This window comes from Tripterygium wilfordii, chromosome 20 (assembly GCF_013401445.1).
Source record: "Tripterygium wilfordii isolate XIE 37 chromosome 20, ASM1340144v1, whole genome shotgun sequence".
NCBI lineage: Eukaryota > Viridiplantae > Streptophyta > Magnoliopsida > Celastrales > Celastraceae > Tripterygium > Tripterygium wilfordii.
Window position 1 is genome coordinate 1,223,921 of NC_052251.1, and position 18,889 is coordinate 1,242,809.

At 38.9% G+C, this 18,889-nt stretch overlaps 4 protein-coding genes across 5 annotated transcripts; all 4 read left to right on the forward strand.

The window, feature by feature from the left end:
• Positions 1 to 333: 333 nt before the first annotated feature.
• On the forward strand, positions 334 to 8,515 carry LOC119987054 (nuclear pore complex protein NUP98A-like). 2 transcript variants are annotated; one of them, XM_038831770.1, is made up of 13 exons: positions 334 to 489; positions 903 to 943; positions 1,530 to 1,823; positions 2,850 to 3,461; positions 3,616 to 3,843; positions 3,919 to 4,577; positions 4,663 to 4,750; positions 4,830 to 4,890; positions 5,040 to 5,178; positions 5,379 to 5,495; positions 5,618 to 5,795; positions 6,853 to 6,894; positions 7,508 to 8,515. In XM_038831770.1, the coding sequence occupies exons 2-13, from the start codon at positions 925 to 927 to the stop codon at positions 8,179 to 8,181; spliced, it is 3,111 nt and encodes a 1,036-aa protein (XP_038687698.1). In that variant the 5' UTR covers positions 334 to 489; positions 903 to 924; the 3' UTR covers positions 8,182 to 8,515. The 2 variants fall into 2 exon arrangements, with proteins under 2 accessions (XP_038687698.1, XP_038687697.1); XM_038831769.1 differs by having other exon boundaries at positions 335 to 489; positions 7,499 to 8,515.
• A 1,907-nt stretch (positions 8,516 to 10,422) lies between these two features.
• Positions 10,423 to 12,346, forward strand: LOC119986525 (60S ribosomal protein L9-like). Its single transcript, XM_038831111.1, has 3 exons — positions 10,423 to 10,861; positions 11,585 to 11,707; positions 12,058 to 12,346. The coding sequence occupies exons 1-3, from the start codon at positions 10,490 to 10,492 to the stop codon at positions 12,142 to 12,144; spliced, it is 582 nt and encodes a 193-aa protein (XP_038687039.1). The 5' UTR covers positions 10,423 to 10,489; the 3' UTR covers positions 12,145 to 12,346.
• Positions 12,347 to 14,314: 1,968 nt separating this feature from the next.
• Positions 14,315 to 14,965, forward strand: LOC119987519 (WAT1-related protein At5g07050-like). The gene is made up of 3 exons (XM_038832448.1): positions 14,315 to 14,463; positions 14,563 to 14,711; positions 14,793 to 14,965. Exons 1-3 carry the CDS (start codon positions 14,315 to 14,317, stop codon positions 14,963 to 14,965), a joined length of 471 nt encoding a protein of 156 aa, XP_038688376.1.
• A 355-nt stretch (positions 14,966 to 15,320) lies between these two features.
• Positions 15,321 to 17,976, forward strand: LOC119986799 (WAT1-related protein At2g39510-like). Its single transcript, XM_038831487.1, has 5 exons — positions 15,321 to 16,357; positions 16,452 to 16,631; positions 16,708 to 16,948; positions 17,570 to 17,728; positions 17,821 to 17,976. The coding sequence occupies exons 1-5, from the start codon at positions 16,185 to 16,187 to the stop codon at positions 17,974 to 17,976; spliced, it is 909 nt and encodes a 302-aa protein (XP_038687415.1). The 5' UTR covers positions 15,321 to 16,184.
• Positions 17,977 to 18,889: the final 913 nt, after the last annotated feature.

An 18,889-nucleotide genomic window follows, 5' to 3' on the forward strand; every position in this document is an offset into this window, starting at 1 on the left:
GGACAGAAGGAAAAATTTCTTGAAATAAATCATGAGGGGAGGGTGGAATACCCATAGAGGTACCCCAGAACGGACAATACCTTGGATGCAAAAACGCATCCACGACTAGCGACGTGTTAAAATCAATTTAAAAAATGAATCTTACTACTATTTGTTTTTTAGAATAATTATAATTACTGTAATTATTTACTATTTATTTATTGAGTTTAGGAATTTTTAGGGTTTGTTTGGATGGCGGTTCAACTCTAAATTTGGACAGGACGAAGGAAATATATGAGCCGACTTAAGTAGAACGCTACGCGGCCCAATACTGTTTTTACCCTTTTAATAACCAAACGGACCGAAGCACGCTCTTCTCTGCGCAGAGTTGGAGGCCTTTGATTTCCTCTCTCGTTCTCCATCTCTATCAGTCGCTTTTGGTCTCCGACGAAGATTCAGATCGACTACAAGCTCCTTCGGAAATCCTAGTTGTTGCATTATCAGTTGCAGGTATCGAGAAAACCCTAAACATTCGTTGTTTGTTTTTGCCATTCCGTTGCGTGAAGATGTTAGTCGGTGTATACAATTAATTTCGCTAAGTTTTGAAGAAGTTTAAGGATTGCTCCTCTGATACGCGGAGTTCTTCAGATTGGCACCGATAGGATGTCTTACCCGCTATTCTTATAAACAGATTTGCATATCAATCTGAATGTATATAACCTGCTGGTTTTTGTTCATAAGTGTGGATTTTATGTTATTTTGATTTTGGATAATGTGGTATGGTTAGTGAGTAACTGTGACAATTAGCGTTGTGCTTTCCCTCAGATTATACTTAGCTGTTCTGGTGTAAACTAATAAACTTGTAATAATGTTGAACTGATTTATGCTTACAGTCTTGCTTTTGTTTCACTTTTTTTATTCAGGGTTGAAGAATTGTACGGAACAATGTTTGGTTCTACTAGCCGTAAGTATTTATTTTACCAAGCAAATGCTGTTATTTGATTCCTTAGTTGTTTGCAGATACTTTTTTCCTGAGGAAAGTTTTGTGTTAATTAACCAGTTTTCTTGTTACAGCTTCAGATTTTTTTTTGCTTTCATTTTCTTTATTTATATGCATTCTCTGTCACACAACCATGGTTAACTTATTTCCTTAAAATTTGTGTATTTTGTTTGAATGGAAGTCATTACTGTCTAAGGAGATTGTTAATTTTTTGTTTTGTGCACTAGACATTCCATGGTAGATTATCTATATTTTGCTTCACTTTCTTATATGTTGTTGTTTTTATGGTGATTTTATCTAGACAGTTACGCAACATCAAATTTTATTTTATTTTTGTGAGTTTTCCACTGCATATAATTGTTTTGAACATAATTTCATTGTTCTTCGTTTTGGGTTTGGAAATTGATCTATGTTTTTCAAGGACGGCCTGAGATTGGGTATTTGATTAAGATCTTATTTGCATGTATTTGTTTGATATTGTATGAATTGGTTTAATATTTAAAATGTTTCTTTTTTAAATACGAATTAATAAGTGGATTCCCTTTAACAGCTTTTGGGCAGTCATCTAGTAGCCCATTTGGGACGCAGTCCGTCTTTGGGCAGAACAGTGGTGCAAGTAATAATCCTTTTGCTCCCAATCCTTTTGGCAATGCGACCCCATTTGGTTCACAAACAGGTAGTTCCATTTTTGGGGGTACTTCAACTGGTGTGTTTGGGGCTACCCAATCTTCTTCACCTTTCTCTTCAACAACGGCATTTGGTGCTTCGTCTTCACCCTTTTCAACACCTGCTTTTGGAGCGTCTTCTACCCCGGCTTTCGGTAGTTCATCGTCATCCTTTGGTGGTATGTATGTTTATGGATCAGTTAACATTACACATGTGATCTCAGATTCAGCTGTTTTTTTTGTGTCTTGCTAATTCTTGGAAATTTTGACATTGAGAAAGGAGGTTATAATTCATAATCTCCAGATTTTGGGAATTTTAATAACTCATTTAAGTTTTTAAGGTTTTAATATATCGAACTCTTGTGCGCGCCATAATTCCTCCCTTGAATTTAATTGCAATTTGGGTCTTTGTTCAGGCATTTTGGCATTTATAGCATGGTAATGTTTGCTATTGTGGATATTCATGCTTGGGATTTTGAATAAAATGACCTTTTCTTTTTTCTTTTCTTTCTAATTTTGAAAAAGTAATAAGAATGAGAGGTATTATTGCTATATTCCTTTCTATATATTAAAGTAATTTTGGTTGGTTCTATAACATATAGAAATTTGATTTTTTGTTCCCATAAAACAAGGGTGGAAGGTGATGAAGCAAGCATTAAAGGATAGAGAAATATCATGCGTTAGGAAAGATGTGTTCTTATAGTGTTCAATATGAATACTGGTCACTTTTCCTTAAATTGCAAAGATATGGGATGCACTTTGACACATGCCATGGTGTTGATCAGCTAGGATTTAGAGGGATGTTAGGTTAGTAAAAATATATAAGAAGAGAACTAGTTAATTGCCGGAGGCAACCATAGTTCTTCCTCTGGTTGCTTCTTATTTTACTTCTAGTTATTGAAACTTGTTTGTTTAATTTCTCTTTATAGTTTTCTTGCTTCTTTTTTTCATTTTTCTAATTTATTTATTTTTACTTCTTGGGGACACAGATGTGTCTTTGGTGACATTGTGACAATAATCTATTATTTGTAGTGTTTGCCATTCTGGATGGTGTAAAATTCGAGCCGATAAACTGATCATCTAATGATAGGCATACCGTACCTTATAGTATAAATAGTTCTGTTATTTTGTAAAGCACTTTGTTGGTACTCTAAGCTCATAGCTCAATGTAACTAATTTTGCTATATATTTTTTCCTTCTTGTAGGATCTTCTGTTTTTGGTCAGAAGCCTGCTTTTGGTGGTTTTGGCTCTGCTACTCAAACAACTCCTTTTGGAAGCACAACCCAGCAGTCTCAGCCTGCATTTGGCAGTAGTGTATTTGGTTCTTCCTCACCTTTTGGTATATCAAGTCAGGCTGCTTTTGGTGCCACAAGCACCCCTGGATTTGGTACCACGAGCAACCCTGCTTTTGGTGCAGCTAGCACTCCTGCCTTTGGTGCCACTGGCACTCCGGCATTTGGCGCCACTAGCACTCCGGCATTTGGCGCCACTAGCACTCCTGCCTTTGGTTCAACATCAACTCCGGCATTTGGTAGCACTGGTTCTGCATTCGGTGTGTCAAATTCTCAGATGTTCGGATCTGGGGGAGCATTTGGTGCTTCGAGCTCTCCTGCATTTGGTTCTGCGGGCACTCCTGCATTTGGTGCTTCAGGCACCCCTGCTTTTGGGGCTTCGGGCACCCCTGCTTTTGGGGCTTCAAGTACCCCATCCTTCAACTTTGGGTCCTCCCCTGCAGTTGGGCAATCAGCTTCTGCATTTGGTAGTAGCCCCTTTGGAAATGCTACTGCTCCTTTTGGAGCTCAGAGTTCCCCTTTTGGTAAGTTTGTTTGATTTATATAATTGGCTGTTCTCAAGATAATTTTATAATAATTGCGGAGGCTATGCTTCCTTTTAAATGGGAAAAAAAGAACAAAAAGTACTGGTACGTTTACTGGTTATTTACTCCGTATCCAACCTGAGTTGTGTTGCAGGAACCCAGGCTACAGCGTCAGCATTTGGGAGTAGTACCTTTGGGCAGTCTGCCGGTGGAATGCCGCGTGTGGGAAGCAGGGTAGCCCCTTATACACCAACAACAGATACAGATAGTGCCAGTGGTACACAGCCTACTGGGAAGTTGGAGTCAATATCAGCCATGCCTGTCTACAAAGATAAAAGCCATGAGGAATTAAGATGGGAAGACTATCAAGTGGGAGATAAAGGTAGTTCTCATTAAATATTTGCTCAAACATTAGATAATTATTGTGCCAGTTGCCTATTATAATCTCAAATTTCAGGTGGACCGCCCCCTGCTGGTCAATCTGCTGCTGGGGTTGGCTTTGGTGCTCCGGCTGCACAGTCCAGTCCTTTTGCTTCATCATCAACATTTGGTCAAACATCTGCAAATCCATTTTCTAGCTCGACTTCCTCCAACTTATTTGCTTCAAACTCTTCTGGGTTTGGTGGTCAAGGTTTTGGAAGTTCTTCAACCCCTGCAGGTTCTTCACCTTTTGCTCCTGCTTCTTCTGCCAACCCCTTTTCAACCTCATCTGTATTTGGAACAACTTCAGCATCTGCATTTGGGTCTGGTTCATCTCCTTCAGTTTTTGGATCATCAAGCTCATCAACATTTGGGTCGTCCCCTTCCATCTTTGGTTCTACATCTCAGACACCATCCATATTTGGCTCTACATCTCAGGCGACAACTCCAGGGTTCGGCTCCAGCATTAATTTCGGTAACACACAGACATCTCCCCTATTCCAGTCCACCGCACCTTCACTTGGACAGACGGGTTCTGCTTTTGGACAGAGTACCGCCCCTTCCTTTGGACAGATTACCACCCCTTCCTTTGGTCAGCAGGGCGGATTCAGTTCTAGTGGTTTTGGGGGAAGCTTTTTCTCAAGTGCTTCATCAATGATTCCTTCAAGTAGTCCAATGGGTTTTGGCCAAATAACTGTAAGTACATTGCCTGTACCTGGATCTTGGAGTTTAATGTTGACACATTAATTAAATTGGTTTTTATTGTCTCTTTTATTTGTAGCCTTCTATTTCGACGCCTTTTCAACCAGCTCAGCCTCCACAGACTACTGGTGCTTTTGGCTTCAGCAACTTTGGTCAGACACAAGCAGGTAACTTTGATTTAATGGGTGATTGTACTATTTCAAACTAATCATACACTCTTTTAATTTCACTATATTTGCTTTGCAGCTAATACAAGTGGCTTTGGTGGTACATCGAACCTTTTTGGTCAGAGCAATTTGGGACAGTTGTATGTCTCCCTTTTGTTGTCCCCACTCACTTTGCATTCATGCTTTTTACAATGCTACTTTTATGGAACTGAATATATTAACAAACTATCATGCTTTTTACAATGCTTTTATTAATTATATTAACAAACTATCATGCTTGGCTTTACAGTTCTGCCACACAAGGCTCAACTGCCGGGCAACCGGCGCCCATTACAAATCCATTTGGAACACTCCCTGCAGTGCCCCAAATGTCAATTGGTCAAGCTGGAGCTGCCCCTTCAGTTCGATATGGAATTTCATCCATGCCTGTAAGCATTACATGTCTGAATGTTTGCTTTGTCTATTCTTGTGCATTGTGCTGATTTAGTTTAGTTTGCTAATGGCGGTTGATTATCGATTTGTTTTATGGTGGTTGGTATTGATGTTTTTCTGAACTTAAAAAGTTAAAATTTTACTGACTTAGGAAAGGAATCTGATGGTTCGCTGTTTGTGATGTTGTTTCTCTCAGGTTGTTGAAAAGCCTGCTCCTGTGAGAATATCATCCTTATTGACTTCTCGACACCTTTCACAAAGGCGGATTAGGTGGCCTGCAAGGAAATATCAGTCTAAGAATGATGGTCCACAGGTGAGAAAAATGCCTACTTCTGATGAAAAACATCATGATGGTTCTGGCAATCATTATATGGTTATTTGTGGGTTTGTATGTTGGTCTTTTTTTAATATCCATTGGGTGGTTGGTTTATGCAGGTTCCATTTTTCCATGATGATGTAGAAACAGTCAGCACGCCAAAGGCAGATGCTCTTTTAATTCCCAGGGAAAATCCAAGAGCTTTGGTTATTCGCCCCATAGACCAGTGGCCTTCAAGATCTAATGCGGAGAAACCATCTCCCTTGAAGGATAGGTCTACCCCAGTACATGAAAATGGTAATTAGATCTCTTGGTGGTGCCATCTACCGCATTTGAATAAGATAGAATATGTTCTTAACTAGTGCCTAAACTTGCAGTGAGTTAGTGCCATTTTATATGCCTCACAATGATGTAAGAAGGGGAATATTGTGCTATTAAGAGGCACTATACCCAAAGAATGAAGTAGCAGAAATGAGAGTGTTGTGTTGGACTTACAATAACACAAGGAATGATGGACTTTTATGTTATATTTATATCTAAGGTAGGGGGAGCTGGAATCAAAAGAGAAAATAGTTTGAGATTGTCTGAGTATTTACATCATAGGGAAAGTGATTCTACAGTAAGAAGAGTCAAGGTTCAAGTAGAATATTATAAAAAGATAAGAGGGAGACCAACAATGAGTTCTGATTGGAGTGATGATAACTGATATGGACTCAACACGATTAGTGGAGAGTGTAGCTCAAGATAAGAACAAATCCTGAAAGTGAATCCCTAAGAATTCGTTTAGCCAATCTCATACTCTTTGAGGCAAAGACTGATTACGACGACGACGACGATATTATGTCTACTGTACTATTAGGGTTTTAGGACCATCCAGAACATCGTTATGGCACTTCAAACTTTAATATTGGCAGCACTTGATGTGTATTGTTTAGTTGGATTAAATAATATTAGTTATCAGTTATCACTCCTAGTTCTTGTATCCCTTCCCCCTAATTTTTTTTTTGTCATGGACATCTAAGAATCTGTTTTTTTTGGCACACATACAAACTAGTGATTGGGCTGTGTGGTGTTATTTCTGAAAATTTTCTAAAACAAAGTGTTTTGGTAGTGAATGGTTTCTGGACTTGGAGGATTCTGGTAAGACTTTTCATTTTAAATTTGCACATCATAAGCAAGTGAATATGCTATATGAGAGATCAAGTATCATTCCAGATAATCCTTTTGGTGATTATCAATGTATCTAGTATGCAGATGTATGTTGTCTGAATATATTTTGTGTGTCTTGGTATTTTCAACCTGCCCAATCACCTTATTTTACCGGACTGACCGTTTTAATAATTCCTGTATGTAGGTAAAGCATCGGAAGAAGCCAATATTCCTGCTGATGGAGACAGTAAGACTATTTATTAATACTCCATTCCTCTTAGCTTCTTTTTCTGTTTATGTTGCACGAGAAGACTTCTTTCTATTTTAGGGAATCCTAATCCTGTGCAAGACCATCTGTCCTCCTAGTAATGGAAAAAGACAAACTGGAAAAAACCCATAACTAGTTGGGTACACTTGTTAAAAAAGGATCCTGCTTATTGTATAAATGACAATTTGTTGGAGTTCCTCGTAATAGGATATATTGGGATGTCAATTAGTAGATTAAAGTTTAACAGAAAGTTCGTGCCTTCATCAGCCTTTTTTATCGGCTAGTATGATCAAACTAATCGTTTCATGCTTTTGGAGCTAGTGATGGGGTTTCCTGTGATGTTAAGGAACACAATTTCTGCTGTCGCACTCAGATACAATTGCATGAATAGATTTCTGTAGTTTATATTTCTCTCTCTTGATGATCCTAACATAGAAGGGCACAAACTGTATCCATTACTTTCACCTTCATTTTTCTAATAAAAAAACCAACTAGCAATTTTGAAAATATGGTGTTAATTTCGACTCCTTTGCTACTATTTGTTCTTTTGATCAACATTTGTTCTGATTTGCACCTGTTCCAGACAATCCAGTTGAAGATGGCATCATGAAGGAGCAAGTTCATCATAAAGTCAACCAGAAACCTAATGGAGTCCATGATGATCATTCTGTTCAGAAGGAGGATGCATATATGACACTCAGTGGCCACAGGGCTGGTGAGGCTGCAATTGTGTATGAACATGGGGCTGATATCGAGGCATTAATGCCAAAGCTTCGACGTTCTGATTACTACACAGAGCCTCGGATCCAGGAATTGGCTGCCAAGGAAAGGGCTGAACCGGGGTTTTGCAGGCATGTGAAGGACTTTGTGGTTGGACGACATGGATATGGCAGCATCAAGTTCTTGGGTGAGACAGATGTGAGACGACTTGATCTTGAGGCCTTGATTCAGTTTAATAACCGTGAGGTGATTGTATATATGGATGAAAGCAAGAAACCGCCTGTTGGGCAAGGTCTCAATAAGTCTGCCGAGATAACCCTTCTCAACATAAAATGCTTTGACAAAAAGACTGGACAGTATACAGAAGGGCCAAAGATTGAGAAATACAAGGAGATGCTTAGGAGGAAGGCTGAGGACCAAGGTGCAGAGTTTGTGTCCTATGACGCCAAAAAGGGGGAGTGGAAGTTCAGGGTCAACCACTTCAGTACTTACAAACTCGAGGATGACGAAGATGACTGGTATACTCAAACCACCTCAGTTTGCTGACAAGGGATAGTTTTGATTTCTTAAATGCTAGTTGGTGTTGGAAGAAAAGATGTGTGTGATGCATGCATTCAAGGGTTTTGTTGTGGGGATGGACAAGTTGTTTGTATAGAATTTCACCAAATTGTGTCATATTACTTCCACACCTTTGAGTTATCCAAACCCTCCTTTTGTGGTAGGTTTTATATTTTCTTTTGTGGGATTTGCTTTTTCTTTTGCTCGGTTTCATCTCCTCTGGTGTATTTGAAGTTTGGATTCAAGTTTGCAGTGGATGAGTTGAAAGTACGTTGGACAAAATAATATTCGAAATTCAGTTTGTTCTAAGCCTTTGAAATTACTCTTCATGTTTTTGTTTCTCGTAAGTTTATTCTCTGTTGGTGGCACAATTGATTGCTTCATATGATTGGTTCAACCATTCTGGTCGAGGAATGTACACTTTTGGCCGCTCACAGAATGACCCCCGATTAGTTCTTCGACCACTTTTAGCCACTGACAGAATGACCCATTATTATAACTCAGTCTCTCAAGTTCCATTTGTTTTACTTTGGTCATCCGTTTTATAACAATGTTTCACGGCAATTATTTTGTTATTTCGGTCAATGAAAGTACTAACATGACATTAAAAAATAAAATAAAAATAATTTTTTAGTAAACATTTGCATAGGTGGAAAATTATGTATACGCAGGGCACTTTTAACATCAATAATTGGGTTTGACCGCCACACCGTCCTCCTCCCCACCTTCTCTCCACCACCGACCATCGCCTGAAAGTTCTTCTACATCCTCCTTATCCATTATGGCTTCTTCTTCTTCTTTCTTTTATCACTGTTACGGCCTCGATTTCCTCTTGAACTCCTTCAATACCACAAACCAAGTGTGGATCTCCTTTGGCCGCCCCTTCTATCCGACAAGGATTGAACCTCAGTCATCACTATTGCAGTAACTCACCGGAAAAAAACAAACCAACAATAAAAATCCAATACACATCCATGCCGTTACCGTTGATGTTCAACAACAGAACCGCATGCACAAATGGTTGCCCTCCCACATTCTTCATATCCATGTACATTGGGGGAGAATGTGAGATCCATATAGATAAGTGGTTTTGTGTTTTCTTCTAGGCCATAAAGAGAAGCATCTTTTGGCAATTTGGTCGAAATCTCCAACTACTGGTTCTTAAACACCAAATCATTATGTGGGTCTGATGAATCAGAGCTTGAATCGAATAGAACTTGCCCATCTAATTTTCTGGGCAAGAGATTCTAAGAGCAGTGATTTTGGAGAGCTTGCAATTGGGGATTTAGGGTTTCAAAATTCTCTTTTTTTTAGCAATTGTACTCTTTAATCCACGCCGTTTTTTTGTAGCGCCATGTCATCTATTATATGTTTTTTGTTTGGTCAACGGGACACTTCAATTGTTGACTGACCAAAATAACAAAAAACATGACCGTGGTACATTGTTATAAAACGAGTGGTTAAAGTGAACAAATGGAACGTAGGGATTAAGTTGTAACAGGAGTTATTTATTAGTGATCAAAAGTGTACTTTTCTTCACTCTGGTCAAATAATTTCTACTTGAATTGGAACAGCTTGGTCATGGTGATGGTCATTGTAATTGGTGCTATAAATTTTTGCAATTATATGTATGGTTGGAGAGTGTTATGTTTTGACCTCATGAGGTGAGGCGAGTTTTGAAATTGCAATGAGATGAATGTGTGGTGACAAAAGTGTTCTGCTCGTCACGAAAATAACTATATTGAATATTTTTCAATGATATCAATTAAATTTTAATGAATTTATTTTTGTAAAATACAAATGGAATAATGAAATTGATTGAGGTAAAATTGAAAAAATTATATTATGTTTTGAAGTCGAAAATGCAGTCAACGGCATTATGTCGAGAATGGAAGTAGCTCCCATGCATCTTCACCTTCGAACTTATCGCGGTGTGATGATACCATAATACATCGCACAGCCAATATATTTTTTTCATCCAAATACGATGCTTTCAAACCAAAAACGATGTATTTGACAAGTCTAAACACATTGCTAAGCGCACCCATGGCTTTCTTCAACTATTAAGTTGTGCATACATGTTTGTGGGCTTGGTTTAACAATTAAAGTTTGGGTTGGGCTTAATTTTTTTGTGGGCCTTCTGTGTAGGCCATTTTTGACTTTGAACCCATCCATCCAGTCCAATGACCTCTCAGGACTGTACACATTAAATAGAGGAGTGAAACCCTCATAGGGTTTTTCTCAAGCGGCTGGAGTAGTGAGAAATCTGTGTTTGTGAGAGGAAGCCGCCGCCGCCATGAAGACCATACTTTCGTCGGAGACGATGGACATCCCAGAAGGGGTGAAGATCAAGGTCAACGCCAAGGTGATAGAGGTGGAGGGACCGAGGGGCAAGCTTGTTCGCAACTTCAAGCATCTCAACTTGGATTTCCAGCTCATCACTGACGAGGAAGGAAAGAGGAAACTCAAGATCGACGCCTGGTTCGGTTCTCGCAAGACCAGTGCTGCCATCCGCACTGCCCTCAGCCACGTCGAGAACCTCATTACCGGCGTCACCAAGGGATACCGTTACAAGATGCGCTTTGTGTACGCTCATTTTCCCATCAACGCCTCAATCGCTAACTCTAACCAATCCATCGAGATCCGCAATTTCCTTGGAGAGAAGAAGGTAGTAAAAATTTAACGATGCAGTTTCTTTTTATATTCATTTGGGTTCTGCTTGAATTTCAGTTTCAGAGATTCCTTTCATGCTCAATGGAAATTTATTTTGGTTATTGTGTTCGTGATATTGTAGGGTAGTAGAAGACTTCTTGCTTATTATGCTCTCAAATTTCTTAGGGTTTAACTGCTTGAACTCTTTAGGTTTAAGGTCTTGAATGGATTTGTGAACGTTTTATTGTTAAAGCAATCTTCTTTCTATTAAAATATGTCGAATTTTTCAATCCTGCCCAATGCCTGTTGAAGCATCTGTTGAATGGAGTCAGTATCATTAAATATTTGGTTATCTATTTACTGATTCGTATGGTAATCATAGATCAATTCTACCACAATGCTATTTGCCCATTCCTTAGCTTACTGACAGGATGATTATTCTAAAGTTTTGGTGCTGTATGATAATATTTTGTAGAAACAAGGTTGATTGAGAAATTCTCATTTTAATATAAATTGAAAGATAAAATTTGAACATGTGACAGTTGGGGATAATCTCATGACAAGTAAGCATGTTGCGGTAATAGGGAGGTGAACTTTTCTTTTCTTTAATTAATGTGAATATATGTTTAATTTAGTTGTTTTGAGCTGAATGTCATTTCAAGCTATGTAGACAAATGTGGATAGTCTAGATGCTGGTTGTTGACTGATTTGGAATGTGCTATTATGCTTGAAAAACCAGGTACGTAAGGTGGATATGCTTGAAGGTGTGACTGTTGTTCGGTCTGAGAAGATCAAGGATGAGCTCATATTGGATGGGAATGATATTGAGCTTGTCTCACGATCGGCTGCTCTGATAAACCAGGTAATTATATTTCCTTTGTTTACATGTTTGTGCCAGTGGTAATGGAGGGGGGTTTCAATGACCATCCATACAACTCTGAGGTCATGCATTCGAGCCCCCTGCCCAACTGGGGTTTGACTGATGCTAGTGGCCTACTGGTAGTTGCTATTATTTGTGGTTTACTGTGCTAGGTGGTTCTAATGAGTTCCAACCTTGGAGAGTTTCCACGTCCTAGAAAAGAACTTGTGATTGTGTCCACCGACACATTTAGATATGTTTTTGGCATAACTTTAAAAGCACCCTTTACAATGTGTATACATAGTTTTCATCATGTTTTGTGCCCTGATTGTTGTGCTTAATGTTTTGGACAGAAATGCCATGTGAAGAACAAAGATATCCGAAAATTCCTTGATGGTATCTACGTCAGCGAGAGGGGCAAGATAGCTGAAGAGGAATGATTAATTATATAGTTAAGGGGAGATTATATCATTGTGGAAGTTAAAATTTTCTTTTTATCCATTTGCTATTTTGATTTTAAAGCTGGAGTATGAGAATGTTTTATTGTTTGCTTGTCTGGGATTTTGGTAGTATGAAACTTATTGGAGATTTATTTTAGCTTACGTGGTTGCTAGTTTTAAGCCAATTGATGCTTTTTGTTCACTTGAAATGTTGAGTTAGCAGTTTATGTTACCTTACGTGGTCTCGGTTGCTAGTTTTAAGCCAATTGCTGCTTTTGGTTTTGTTCACTTGAAATGTTGGAGTGACGCGAGCAAGCACATCAACCTCATAGATTTAGTTCAGGATGTCCCGTCTCCTTCACTGCAGTACCCAACCTACCATCTAGGTTAGTTGGTAAGTTGGGTAGTCACTCTTCCATCATCACCAAGAGGTCATGGTCATGGGTTCTAGCAGTGAGGGAGTTGGGATATTCTGAAATAAATGCATGAGGTTGATGTGTTGGGATATCTCTAATGGATTCTTCTAATACATAGGCGAGGAAGGTAATATCTCCAATGGATTCTTCTATCTCCAATGGATTCTTCTAATACATACGCGATTAAGGTAATCAAAAAAGAAATATGAGTTCTTTCTTTTATCACTTAGGAGCCGTGCGAGATGGAAGTCTCATGCACGGTTTTGAATGAGAGAAAGAAGTGAGGAATCCTTTCTTTGACTCTCCCATTCCCCTCGTTGCGTTTCTTTTTGTTACTTCGAAAGTCGTTGCTTCAGCTTTAAACACTCGAATTTTCGATATTTCTTTTAATATCTCATCAAATGAATGACATCTTCTTCTGGAAATCCTAGCTAGAAATCCTAGCTATTCTTAGCATGATATTGGGAAATCTCATTGCTATTGTTCAAACAAGCATGAAACGTATGTTTGCATATTCATTCATAGGTCAAATTGGATTTGTAATTATTGGAATAATAGTTGGAGACTCAAATGATGGATATGCAAGCATGATAACTTATATGTTCTATATCTTAAAAATGGTGGATATGCAAGCATGATAACTTATATGCTGTTCTATATCCTAAAATAAATCCTTGTTGGCCGGCCTAATCCATGGGAGACTGGACTAATTGATGTATGGGTGGCCAAAGCGGACAATTCGGTGCATAGGTGGCCAGACAATTCGATGAGTGTGGTGTGGACTACATTTGAGGCAGAAAAAAAAATTCCCCCACAGTACTTTTTTGACAAGCAAATGTGAGGAATCATAGAGGACATTGTTCAGATAAGCAAAAACCCAGTACATTTTACACCAATCCACTCTTGTCTAGTCTTATATAATCCGGCTGACTAACTCTCTACTTTAATGCTTAATTACAAGTTATCCTCGAGTCTAATAAACCTGACATCCTTTCGTTACTTAGCTGCTATGAGATCATTATACCCACTAGCCACCTTTTCTGGTGGATGGCTGCGGAAAGACATTGTGATTAATTACAAGTCCCACCCCATCTCCACTGGGTCTGTTCCCAGGAGTACCCTACAACTGTCAAAAGAAAAAGTTTGAACAACATATCCATGTCAGAAAAGTATAAGAAACATGTCCATTTTTAGGTAAAGTGCAAGACATATCCTTAGTTAGTTGCCTTCTGCTTCAATGAGCAATGAACTCCTGTATAGATAATGTGGGCATCATCTTCCATTGATATTGCTGGACTGATATTAGTTCCACTGATATATTATATGCCAGTTAGATATGTTAAAAAAAAAAACAAAAAGACAGAAGAAAGGATAAGATAGAAGTGAGAGGGAACCAGTTGGGTGATAACCTAGTTGGTGAATTTCTCTGGGGCAAAACCGTATGGGAGAGCTTGAGTTCAATTCTCTCTATGAACAATACCCTTGTGGCTACGCGCTGCGTTTTGGCCTAACTAACTCTGTCTTCATGTGGGAATCTTCTATGCATGCGGGTCTAACGGCCCGAGTTTAGATCCATATTGGATGTTCAAAGAGCAAGCTCGTACAGTTTCTTTTTGGTTACCAAAACAATAAAGAGAAGTGACAAAGGGTTGATCCTTCGGTGCTATTTAAACCATGATAGGACTTGATTTTTGTTCAGAGTTTGAGGGTGCAACTGCATAGACATGGAAAAAAACTATTCTGCCTATGTAGCAATGGTGCTTGTTCAAATAGTTTATGGTGGATCAAATATCCTGGTGAAAGTTGCTCTTGAGAAGGGATTGAATCAACTAGTCTTTGTCGTCTACCGCCACATAATCGCCACGCTTTTGTTAGGATCCTTGGCTTATGTAATTGAAAAAAGGTATATAACTTTCTCTCTGAAATCTTCAGTCAGATTCAGTATTTTGATTTGAGAGTATGAGAACACCAAGTGACTCCTTAGATTTTGTTTCCGAACCAGGAAGCAGGGCCCGTCCCTTTCGTTTTCAGCGATGATGGTGATTTTTGTTCTGGCATCACTTGGGACAACAATCCATCTGAATGTTTTCTACATTGGTATAGAATACACCTCTGCGACTGTCGCAACTGCTTTGAACAATGTCGTCCCTAGTTTGACGTTTCTCGTGGCAGTTCTGCTCTGGTATGTGCTTAACTCATCTGTTCTGTAAGCTCAGTAAAACCCTTCTTCAGCAATCTTATTGCCATCTTGCACGATGGAGAAGGTGGAGATTACAGATGCCAGAGGTCAAGCTAAGGTGTTGGGTACGGTCATTTGCATCGGTGGTTCGCTGATATTTACCTTCTGGAATGGAGGATATCAGTTGATAGGCTTTGAGACAAGGCCATTGAGGCTGGAAAACTAAGGTTGTCTCCATTACATAAGATAATGGCTTCATTAACGATGCTTACTTATGGTGTAGTTGCAGATTTTATGGACGAGTATGTTACGATTGCAGAAACCATAGCTATAATTACCAGGTTGCTAGTTATTTTCTCATATAATTTGAATGAAGATTGTTATGTATGTATGCATTTCATAAATAAGTCTCATAATAAAGTCATAGAAACTTCAAGTAATGGAGAAGCCTCGATCTGAGCTAGGAAACCCATGAACTTAGTCACACAACTTTGAATATTTGACCATATACTAAATTACTAATTAAGGATCAGACAAATCGATGAGACTTCTTCAGTGGCGCGCTCAAATTGTGAACCTCCCAACGATATCTCATCAAAGCAGCGGATTGACGTCACGGGAATGGTGTGTGTACAAATATTGGAATTGATATGGGTGTACTTCTATACAGCAAATCAAGAATAAAGCAAATCAACATGGCCATAAAAATGGTTGAAATGGTTGGTTGATAGTGCTTCAGAACAATTTCTATTGTCCAGAATGAGAACATATTCTGTTAACAAACATCTCCACAAGAAAATCAAGAATCAAGCAAACCAACAAGGACATTAAAATTGTTGGTTAATAGTGCTTGAGAACAATTTCCATTCTCCAGAAAGATAAACTATTGATATCAGTCTAAATGAGAATATCGTTGGGTCTCAAGCCCGGATAAAAGAGGAGGCCAGAGTTGCAGTAGATTGGCAATCAACGTAAAACTTTGTCAAGCAATATGCACATGAGTATAAATGAGAATATCGTTGGGGCATCCATCCTATACACATATGGTGGACTCCCGTTGATGTTCTCATAAACTCATGTAGACGATCTCTAACTTTTTGGATAAAGACTTTGATGATGATGATGACAAATATCAATATCATGAGAAGAACATGTTCTCAAATCCTAAACTTACTTCAGTGAGAAGTGAACACTCTTTTAAAGGAAAGTAGAGCATCCTAACCTTGTCATATATTCCTGAACTGATTAATCCCACTAGTAAAAAAGTGGTTCTCAAAGACTTGGGGGTGGAATTGATCCTCCACTACTATTTCATAGACACCTGATGTTGTCTGACCCCCGGAACCGACCTTTTTTTTTTCTTCTCCACCCCTACCTCTCCTAAAACCCTATATTTAAACTTACTTCAGGGAGAAGTGAACACTCTTCAGTTAAGCTATCTAGACATGAAGACCTATGCATCATGTGTGGCAATGGTGGTTGTTCAAATAGGTGCTGGTGGATCAATCATTCTTAACAAAATTGCTTTTGAAAAGGGACTCAATCAACTTGTTCTTATAGTCTACAGGCATGTAATTGCCACACTATTATTAGGCCTCTTGGCTTATGTACTTGAAAGGTAAAACTATGATCCTTTTGGGACTTTAAAATTTCAATCTTTCAGGATATATATATATATATATAGCTGTGGAATTTATATATGTCCAAAACAGGAAGAAGCGACCGGCTCTGTCAATTTCCGCGACGATGAAGATTTTTGTTCTGGCATCACTTGGGACAACAATCTATCTTAATGTTTACTATGCTGGATTAATATATTCTTCTGCAACTGTTGCCAGTGCCTTGAGTAATGTTATCCCTTGCTCGACATTTATCATGGCAGTTCTTCTCAGGTATTTCCTTATATCCAAACTTAGTTTAATCCGGGTCGACGTATTAACTTACGACAATTGTTTCACAATGTTTCAGGATGGAGAAAGTAAATATTACGAGCGCAAGCGGACGAGCCAAGGTGTTGGGTACAGTCATTTGCGTCGCGGGTTCACTTATCTTTACCTTCTGGAAAGGAGGATTCCTGTTGAAAGGGTTTGAGTCTAGGCCACTAATAAACTTGTATAGCTCCAACAAGCATTCTAAGGAAAACTGGATATTGGGTTCTGCACTAATCCTGGCTAGTTGCATATCATGGAGTGGGTGGTTAATTATGCAGGTGATTGGATGATTATATGATCTAAACAATCAATCGCAACGTTGTTAATTAATATAGCTAGCTTATGTATGTTTTTCATAGTTGTTTATGTTTATGGAACATTTGTGGTTTTTCTTTGGCTCATACAAGGATATGTCCGGACAGATAATCTATCCGTCCAGAGAGAAGGCTTTTTTTTGGGAGACATAGTTGTATGCTCTTGGGACATGTTAATATATATAAATAATTTCATTTCCTAATCATCAACAACGCGTTTTGTTGGAGGAAAACATCTTGTAGTAACCCTGCAATTAAGTGTGCTTCAACGAGAACACTATTGGGATGATTGACCTCCTGAGAAGACAAAGTCATGCAGCCCGATGTATCCATAGGAACCGGACTACCCAAATCGTCTAGAGCGAGATAAAGGGATTTGGATTAGTTATTGAGTTAAAGAGCTCGTTTATTTTGTAAATCGTCCTCGTTTTAGTGGAATTTTTCGTTATCTTTCGCCCGAGGACATAGCTAAGTTGTGCTGAACTTCATTAAATCTTGTGTGATATTGTTTTATCACTTTTGTTTCCATAGATTTTCCATATTGGAAATTTTGTTCATTAATTCACGACAACATTCCCCTAACAGGCTGTGGTCTACAAAGCTTATCCAGCTCGTTTATCATTGAACACTTTGATTTGCTTCTTTGCCTCATTGCAATCTGGTTTCCTTGCCTTGTTTTTTGGAAGGAATCCTTCCTTATGGAGGCTGGAGTGGAATGTGCAGCTCCTGACCATCATATACAACGTCTGTGTTCTCTCTCATCGCTCCTGCTGCACGGCGTTTTCCTGTCGTAGTATTTCTTCTTCTTCTTCTTAATTTCACTTCATCTGTTTCAGGGAGTAGTGATCTCATCCTTCATATACTATCTCCAAACATGGTGTATCAGTAAGGAGGGACCAGTCTTTGCAGCAATGTTCACTCCATTAGCCCTTATTTTCGTCGGATTGTTCTCAATGATTGCATTTGCAGAGCAGCTTCATGTGAGCAGGTAAACAGTATTTCTCATTGTTGTTTTTTTTTTCCTTTCATAGTCTTACTGGCTGTTAATAACTCCCACCAGCTTGCTAGGAGCAGTTGTTATTATTGTGGGACTTTACTGTGTGTTGTGGGGCAAAAAGAAAGATGAGATTCTCAATCAACAACCAGAAAATGGAGAAACCGTCACTACTCATACTGAAACGCTGGAGGAGATTTCTATAAATGATACCCCAAGAACGCATTCTGCCATAACTGTGTGAAAATTGTATGGTTCGAACTCCCGACCTCGGGTACCATACGCTCTAAGTCCGGACTCCGGAAAGATAACCAATTAGGCGATCATGAAGTGTTTGAATGGCTAGCATTTTGTCACCAAAATGATGAAAACCCAATCACATGTATCCAGATTTCAATGAAACAAAATTGTTTAGAATCCTATAACACTAAAGTATTTTTCCTCATGCTGAATCACTTGGTCAATAGGATAGGGATGATCAGCAAAATGTTTATCCAAATGATCAAGCATTAGGAGCAGCCAGATCTTAGGAGCACTGCTAATTTATATAACTAAAAATAACCATAAAACTATGAAGTATGAACACCACAGATCTTAGGAGCAGTGACATAGCACAAACAAAGTAAAACACTACTGATTATGTTTGCAGAACCTGCCTGCCGACAGTTAAGTTGTGCCGAGACAAACACGAAACTGAACGGAATAAATCCACTGAGGATCAAACCACAAAAACTCCGCACGCATACGTCTTTAGCCGAAACGGATAACCAGCTGGGCTATTCAGTGTGCCAGTCCCTAGATTCCCTACCATACCGGTAGATCCGTTCCCACCACCACGGCAAAGACCACCGAACCACATCGTGGGTCTCTATGCTTCTAGCCTTGTACGGTGTCTCGGTCTCTCAAAACGT

Bases quoted from the DNA above. Each gene is read 5' to 3' on its own strand.
- LOC119986525 (XM_038831111.1), top strand. From the start codon at position 10,490: ATGAAGACCATACTTTCGTCGGAGACGATGGACATCCCAGAAGGGGTG. The intron at 10,862-11,584 runs GTAGTAAAAATT...TTGAAAAACCAG, and splicing joins ATTTCCTTGGAGAGAAGAAG to GTACGTAAGGTGGATATGCT. The intron at 11,708-12,057 runs GTAATTATATTT...TGTTTTGGACAG, and splicing joins CGGCTGCTCTGATAAACCAG to AAATGCCATGTGAAGAACAA.
- LOC119987054 (XM_038831769.1), top strand. The intron at 3,844-3,918 runs GTAGTTCTCATT...CTCAAATTTCAG, and splicing joins CTATCAAGTGGGAGATAAAG to GTGGACCGCCCCCTGCTGGT. The intron at 6,895-7,498 runs GTAAGACTATTT...CACCTGTTCCAG, and splicing joins TATTCCTGCTGATGGAGACA to ACAATCCAGTTGAAGATGGC.
- LOC119986799 (XM_038831487.1), top strand. From the start codon at position 16,185: ATGAAGACCTATGCATCATGTGTGGCAATGGTGGTTGTTCAAATAGGT. The intron at 16,632-16,707 runs GTATTTCCTTAT...ACAATGTTTCAG, and splicing joins ATCATGGCAGTTCTTCTCAG to GATGGAGAAAGTAAATATTA. The intron at 17,729-17,820 runs GTCTGTGTTCTC...CATCTGTTTCAG, and splicing joins TCCTGACCATCATATACAAC to GGAGTAGTGATCTCATCCTT.
- LOC119987519 (XM_038832448.1), top strand. From the start codon at position 14,315: ATGGTGCTTGTTCAAATAGTTTATGGTGGATCAAATATCCTGGTGAAA. The intron at 14,464-14,562 runs GTATATAACTTT...TTTCCGAACCAG, and splicing joins GCTTATGTAATTGAAAAAAG to GAAGCAGGGCCCGTCCCTTT. The intron at 14,712-14,792 runs GTTTGACGTTTC...ACCCTTCTTCAG, and splicing joins TTTGAACAATGTCGTCCCTA to CAATCTTATTGCCATCTTGC.